This window comes from Pyxicephalus adspersus, chromosome 7 (assembly GCF_032062135.1).
Source record: "Pyxicephalus adspersus chromosome 7, UCB_Pads_2.0, whole genome shotgun sequence".
Taxonomy (NCBI): Eukaryota; Metazoa; Chordata; class Amphibia; order Anura; family Pyxicephalidae; genus Pyxicephalus; species Pyxicephalus adspersus.
The window spans coordinates 28342775-28350620 of record NC_092864.1 but is presented as its reverse complement, the minus strand read 5'-3'; the positions used below and the strand labels follow the sequence as shown (position 1 = coordinate 28350620).

The 7846-nt window shown below is 36.2% G+C and overlaps 1 protein-coding gene across 1 annotated transcript; it reads left to right on the top strand.

Moving 5' to 3' along the window:
* Positions 1–2732: 2732 nt before the first annotated feature.
* LOC140334527 (beta-1,3-galactosyl-O-glycosyl-glycoprotein beta-1,6-N-acetylglucosaminyltransferase 3-like) lies at positions 2733–3635 on the top strand. Its single transcript, XM_072416796.1, has one exon. It carries the CDS (start codon positions 2733–2735, stop codon positions 3633–3635), a length of 903 nt encoding a protein of 300 aa, XP_072272897.1.
* Positions 3636–7846: the final 4211 nt, after the last annotated feature.

The window sequence follows — 7846 nt, the reverse complement described above, 5'->3', positions numbered from 1 at the left end:
GAAGAAACTGTTGGAAATGGATGATTATTTACACATTTGAAGTACATTATTTTATAGAGATGATATATAGATAAGGTACAAGGAACAATGTAAAAGGAAATGTCCTTCTGATGAAGCCTCATGGCGAAACGTGTTAAGGATAGAAAAGTATGTCTGATTAAGGACAGAAATCTATATATGATCTTGTATGTTGTACTCAAATTTTTATATTTTGTGTATATTCAATGGAATAATAATTGCAATTGTATTATTGTTATTGTAAAATTTACCTAAAAAGTGCAACAAAACAAATAATAGAAGACATTTTGGAACTTAATCCCTGCCTGTCTGCTTTCCATCACAGGGCACCACCATCTTCCTTTCTTCCTCCAGATTATATTTGTCCATCTTAAATGACTGTGACTGCATGAGTTAACCTAAATACTAGTGCACTGGAGATCCAAAATCCACACCAAAAGTCAATAGAAATCCAAACCAGGCAGTACAAACTGTTTAGACAGAGCAGCAAATAATGAAAAGTTGTGTAGAATGGGATAGTAAGCTCCTGGCAGTCTGAAAGGATGATAAGGTCAAGCTGGCCTTAGACATTTTCCCTAAATTTTCAACCAAAGATAGAAAAGAAGAAAGTGACACTTGGTGTCCTTCACATTTAAACAAGTTTAGGTAGTAGTAGATAAGTTGGTTGGATTTAGACTCTTAGTAAAATTATTGCTGTTGTGTCTTTACCAAAAAGATTTACCCCTCTTTGCCCTTAGGATCATTGATACAAATACAAAAATTAGTTTTTTCATCAGTGCCGTCTCATTTTGTCTCATTTTGTCACATTTAGAAGTTAGAGAGTATGTTCCTAGTGGGACACAGGTATCAAAAAGTAAACCAGAGTTTTAAAGTGGAACTAAAATTCCTCTAATAAGTTTGTATACTAAGTTAAGGTATTATTGCAGAAAGGGACAAGGTATGTCACTTCTGCAATAACGCAACCTACCTGCCTGAACGTGATGGGTTTCTGACATGCACAGCGTTGGCTTCAGTTACCAGGAAAACTCAGCATCCTTGGCTTCCCTTGTGTGTGTCGGTATGGGCTATAATTATGTCATCATCGCACAGCCAAACAAAATGGCCAAATGTCTTCTGGAAGCAGAAAAGGAGTAAGATGGCAGGACTGTTGACAGCTGAGTTTGCTTAATTTAGTTGCTCATGAGTTGCATATAATAAAATGTATCATTTTTAAAATAAATGTTTAAATCACGTTAAAAATTTACAAAGCAGCCTGATTTCATTCATAGTTACTTGTTTATTTTTGAGCTATATTAAGCCTAACCAATTTTTTAAGTTAACTGTAAATGTTCGACAATATTTTGCAGATTTTGCATGCTTTAAATTGTTCTGTAAAATCTGAATCCATTTGTTACAAATTCGAATGATGTGAAACATCAAAAAAAATAATTTTACTTTCCACCAAGACACAGTGACCTTAATCTGAAAATTATTTTTTAGTCTTCAGACATTCTGGTGCCCTATTAGGCTATATTACAATAATACAGATGTCTGATTCTTATCATTATTTATCACTTATTCTAAATGAGGTTACTTAGAACTTTCTTTTGCTTGTTAGGCATTTTCTTTTTCTCGAAATGTAAAGGGTAATATTCATCTTAAGGGGGGTTTATATAGAATCTGGAGAGTTTATTCTTTTCCATTCATTTACCTTTGGTAGCTCTTTTTGAAAGAATTCCCCACCCTAGTTCCTGATTTCACTGTTCATTTATCTTTAGAGTTTCCCACTTTTAATTCCTCCTTTTGCATTTAATATAATATAAAATAATATATTATACAGGATCATCAACTAAAACTGTTGGGTACCCTAGTAATGGCCAGATCCCACTTAGGCTTGCCTTACATCTCAGAATATGACTGATGAGGCACCACAGTTCTTTCAGATCCACCAAAACTATGTTATGTGAGGTCCTACCTAATCTGTTTTTCAGTTGACCTTCAATGAGGAAACACTACATAGTTAAAAATATACCTAAAGTAAATTATACAAGCAGAAAGAAAGTTTTTTTAGACACCATTTTATATCATCTATACACCTATGCTTTTTTTTCTATTTCATTGTTTCTAATTCCCTTAGCACCTTTTTTTTAGTTCCATTGCCAACTTACTATTTAATGACCAGTAAGAACAATAGGTCATATAAAAGTTATAAAAGATATTCCCAGCTATTGTCTCGCATACATGCTGTCAGCGTCACTACCGTTTGGCTTCCAGATCAAAGTCTGTTGACAGAATATTATGTGCAGCATTATCTACCAAAAGTTACAGGCAACATGTACTTTACCACATTTCAAAAGCATTTGAAGCGTGCACGGATTATGGGGTTATGTATCACGATTTTAGTCGCAATTAAAATATACCATTCTATGGACTGTGACTTGGAGACCGTTCACGATGAAGTTTCTTCAATGAACGTCAAGTGCAAAAAACGTCTATATGCATCTCTAGAATTGATTCCATCAAAGAAGATCAACTGCTCCGGAATTATAGGAGGGGATGGCATTGCCATAAACCAAGCTGTTCGGGACAGATTATTGGTTGCCAATATGCATATTCCTTTTACTGAAGATCAATATATAAACCTAACCTCGGACTGCACACAGTTCAAGAAGAATCGTAAATTTATTACATTTTCCCTGAGCCAAGAAGAAAAAGCATTCCCCATTGCTTATTCTATGGTGATCCATGAAAAAATTGAGATGTTTGAGAGGCTTTTGAGAGCCATTTACGTGCCTCATAACATTTATTGTGTCCATGTAGATAGAAAGTCTTCGGAGAAATTCAAAGAGGCAGTAAAAGCCATAACCTCTTGCTTTCATAATGTCTTTGTGGCATCTAAGTTGGAAAAAGTGGTCTATGCTTCGTGGTCAAGGGTACAAGCTGATCTTAACTGTATGGAGGACCTATTGAGAAGCAATATTCAGTGGAAGTATCTTCTGAATACCTGTGGAACAGACTTTCCTTTAAAGACTAACTCTGAAATTGTTAAAGTACTTCAATTTTTGAATGGCCAAAACAGCATGGAGTCTGAACAAACACCTCCTCATAAGAAGAGACGTTGGCTATTCAAATATGAGGTTGACCACTACATATCAAAAACCGATATAAAAAAAGAGCCACCACCAGACAACATTACAATGTTTTCTGGGAATGCTTACAATGTCATGGCTAAGGGCTTTGTAAGAGCACTTTTTAATGATCCAAGGGTAAGAAGATTGATTGAATGGGAAAAAGATACTTATAGTCCTGATGAACACCTTTGGGCAACCTTACATCGTATGCAAGGGGTTCCTGGTTCTGTCCCAAAAAATAAAAAATATGATACGTCTGACTTACAAGCTGTTGCCAGGCTGGTGAAATGGGATGGACCGGGGGATATAAGTGAAGGGGCAGCATATGAACGTTGCAATGGCATTTATAGGCGGGGAATCTGTGTTTATGGAATTGGGGACCTACCATGGATGCTACAGCAACATCATCTGATTGCCAACAAGTTTGACTCCTTAGTGGACAATAATGCAATACAATGTCTAGAGCAATACCTAAGGCACAAAACTCTTTATGGTACAGACCTATAGAAATATAAATGCTCCAAATATATGCATTGTAAAATATACCTTATAATTGCTTTCCCAGATAGTTTTTCTTTAGGAGCCATGATTTTTAAGTGGTCCTTGAGGTGGAAGTGTAGCTGGATATATATTTGTAAATCTATGTAACATGAATATAGAATTGCTGTGTGGATCCAAGCTGCTAGTAAAATCACAACAGCCCATTAGACAGTAGATACTGGCCAGCTAGAAGCCTGTACATGGCAGACACCAGCAATGTGCAGTGAAAGGGCCCAGACTTTGCCAAATTCATTTCAATTTTTTTAAGGTAAACTTTGGTTTGACCTCATCAGCCTTTAAACTGAATGGAGGCATGTGCTAACAACAATACAGAGTTGATTTATGAAAGGAATATAGGTTGTTCACTTAGCAAATTGAATTGTCACCCTCTGCAAGGGATACTTCACTTTGCCGAGTATGTGATGTGAAATCCCACTTACTTAGGTCATTCAATCATGTTCAGAAAAATCTATTTTTTGTTGTTTATTTTTCTTTGCAAAATTATTTTCCCACAAAATCAAGTAGACTATCCCTTGCAATGAGACAATGCATCTTGTTATTGTAAATCGAAGCCTATGTCTAAGGAATATTACTCAATAAGACACTGCAAGATCCTTTTAAATATAGCTACTTAGGACCAGCTGCCCCATCAGGAGATGAATGGATTTCTCAGTAGACTAAATACCACCAGGTAAGCTGTAAGACTGACACATTTAAATCATTCATAAATAGTATCAGCCTAATATCTGGCTGAAGATGTTTTTTTTCTATTTTCTCCTTTGTATTTTGATTTGTGTATACATGCTTTCTGATACTGAATTAAACATGTGTTCAATACAAATGACAAATGAACTACTCCTTGCCAGAGGATCATTGACCGATTATTTTATTCTTAAATACTTTTCTTTTAAATGTTTGGTTATGTGTTACAAAATTTTTTTTCACTTTTTCCTGAAATTAATTGTGAGTCCTTTGGAGCATAGGCTTAGATAGATAGCTTATGCTTATAATCAGATGGACAAGACACATGCATTGCATTACTTAAAAGCCTTCTCTTCAGTCTTGCACAGTAGTACAGGCTCCTCTGCTGGACTGAATTTATACTCCTAATTTTCTCCCATATTGGGCATTACAAACCACAGCAAGTCAAATAAAGACAACCTCGTAAACTGGGGTGTATAAACAAAATGTGGGGCCTAAAATGAAATAGAAAAACAGGGCTCAATAAAAACCAAATATGGACATTGGTGTACAACAAAGTCATGATACAAGAAGTTGTGATTCGTTGCACCCAATGCTGTCTTCACAATGATACACATGCTCCATCTTTGGTTAATGGGCAGACTTGTACTATTATGTCAGATGTCTTGGGCACCATTTACAAAGTTCTATGACACCCAAAGACAGAATCACAAGCTGTCATCAATGAGAAAGCCGTGGTGTACAATACATGGTGAAAAAATAAAGCGGACTTACAATTTAGGGGCCTTAAGGGGACTGTCTAGGATGCCTTATGGACAAGACAACAATGATCATAAAGTCAAGATTTTGGATTTACTTTTACACTTAGTTAAATTGAAAATGGTCTCCATAACACATAAACAGGGTAAAACAATTCCTGTAACTGCCCACATGCATAAGAAATTAGGGTGCCCTTTTCTCTGGTAGAGGGGAGCATGGGCTGCAAAATCATATTTACCAAAGGCTGTTCATCTAGAAAGGTAAATAAAGATGTTGCTGTGTGCCCAATAAATAGGGACAAGGTTCACATTTGTTCACAGTGGGTTTGGCCTAAAGGTTCACCAATGGCTTCTTCCATAAACCTAAGTGAATAAACATTAAAGGGTTGCTCATTGGCAATGTTCTTGATCTGCTGACAGCTCAATATTCAAACCAATTCAATTAGTGCAAAACACAAGCATAATATATGTTGGGATTGAGGAAATACTCCTACCTACAAATGACTGCTTGAATCCTCTCAGCCTGGGCAAAGTCAATGAAAGGAGATTAATCATGGTTTTTAATGGATACATGGCAGGTCTTTTGAAATGTTGTTGTAGATTGTGACATGTCAGGAATGCATTAATACTGTTTTGTAAAGGTACAAGTCCACTTGAAATATAAATCTAAAGATCAAATACCTAAGCCATAGCATATGTGTTATTTTCCATGATTTCCTTTTCTTCAATAATAACGTCAACATTACATTGTTGGAAGAAAACAATAATTATAGCAAACACTTTGGTAAATTAACACCAATGTCATTAAATAGAACTTGCACATTGTATTCCATCCTTGCTTTATGTGATGCATATTGAATCTACCTGCAAATGTTGGCAGTAGCAGAATATCACTATCAGAATTTAGGGAAGTTTCAGACGCTAATCTCAGTTTTTAAGACTCCATGTCAGCTATAAATTCGGTATCTATTGCTTGGCAAACCAAGGTGGCACGTCAAGAATGACACATCAGTAGCTCTCCTCATATGAATAATGAGACAGGGACAAGGTGTTTAATATCTTTCCCATTAATCTCTCACAGCTGTATTATTATTCTAGGGTTACACATGAAGAATCAGAATTAATCAAATAAAAGTCATACAGTTTATGCTAATAAAACTTTCTAACTAAAGAGTGTCTGTCACCAATAGCAGACACTTTTTAATTTGACTTTTTCTTTATCAGTTACTGTACTTTGCCTTTTTAATGTCTACATTTCATGTCAGTTCTTGCTGGAAACCCAGCTAGAAAATTGGAAAGCATATGAAACTTAACTTGGTGTCACAAAGTTTGGAAAGCCTTATATTTTATCAGAGGCAATAGCAGGTAGGACAGATGCTATTGGGCTGATGGCCAGGTCAGATGTATACAAAGTCCATGATCTAGGTAGGGCAAAATTTTGCATATTTCTAATAGCAGATGTGGATATTGCAGGGATGAATAAAGAAGAATAGAACTCTAGAAGGTATTAGCTTTGTTATTTCCATTTGTTTGACTGACAATGATGGGGTTTGCAATAGACACAGAGTGGACACCCTTCTAAACTGTCTGTACTATCATGGTCCTATAATAACACATCCTCTGTTGTAAAGTGATAGGCAGGGGCCCAGCTTTAACTAGTTTTGCTATCCTTAGTTTACTGTAGTGGCATGAAGGACTGAATGTTGCCCCCTGTAAACCACCTAACAGGCCCTAGACTCCTGCATGCATTCCCTTTAGACTCTGTCATTCTCTGGCTAAAGATCATGATAAGCACAACTAAACTGGGAACAATCACAATCTTAAAAAGTTACAGGCAGACCTCCATTATGGTAAAAGCAAACAAGCAAACCAACTGACCAGATGCAGCCTTGAAAATATGACCTCAATTTCTAGCCCACAAAGAAAAGGCAAGTGTGTATGAAAGACTTGGGTTGCAGTGTCGGGCAATATCCAATGGAAGATGAAGGTTCAAGGCAGATAATAACTGAAGCATATTCTATAATCCTAGAAAGAATTTGTGCTGGACAAAATCGGTGCCATAACACGGGCATTGTCACCTAAACATAGCACTGCACAGGTAATCTTGATCAGAAACAAATTCAGGAATAGACATGGATAATGAATAAATATTTATTTATTTCACACCATGGCAGGGAAAACATATCAAATCTGTATAAAGTGGCACTTCATGGAAATGGTATACTGCAGGTCACTGTTTCCAGAACAGTACGTGAAGTCCAACCTTCCAACTCAGCACAGTTCCTATTGCAGGCACACAGGCTTTCGACTTTTTTTTACATTCTGAATATTGGTTTAAACCATTGCTATATTTTAATCATTTATCAAATCCAATACATTTTTGGCCACTATGCATATACATTTAAAGGGATGGTAGGTGTTTTAAGGGAAGGAGTTCCTTGGGCACAGGATCCCAGTTAAGAATTGGAAAATAAAGTCCCATAGTTGGAGAATGAAGAAAGAATTAGATTTGGTAGTGAAGGGTGTGTAAAGGTACTCGGACAGCATGGTTGCCTTCACACTGCTTTTGTTCTGCTATTGCTATTGTTTTATTGTTGAGTAATCTCCCATTGTTTGGTTCTTTTATGAAGTGCAGTGATGGTTCCCCAATGTCAATAATTCTCTCATATCTTGTGACATCTCATTGTAAGTGATTTACAAAATATATTTGTATACATA

What these genes read in the sequence shown, in the direction of transcription:
- LOC140334527 (XM_072416796.1), top strand. Translation starts at nt 2,733, where the DNA reads ATGGTGATCCATGAAAAAATTGAGATGTTTGAGAGGCTTTTGAGAGCC.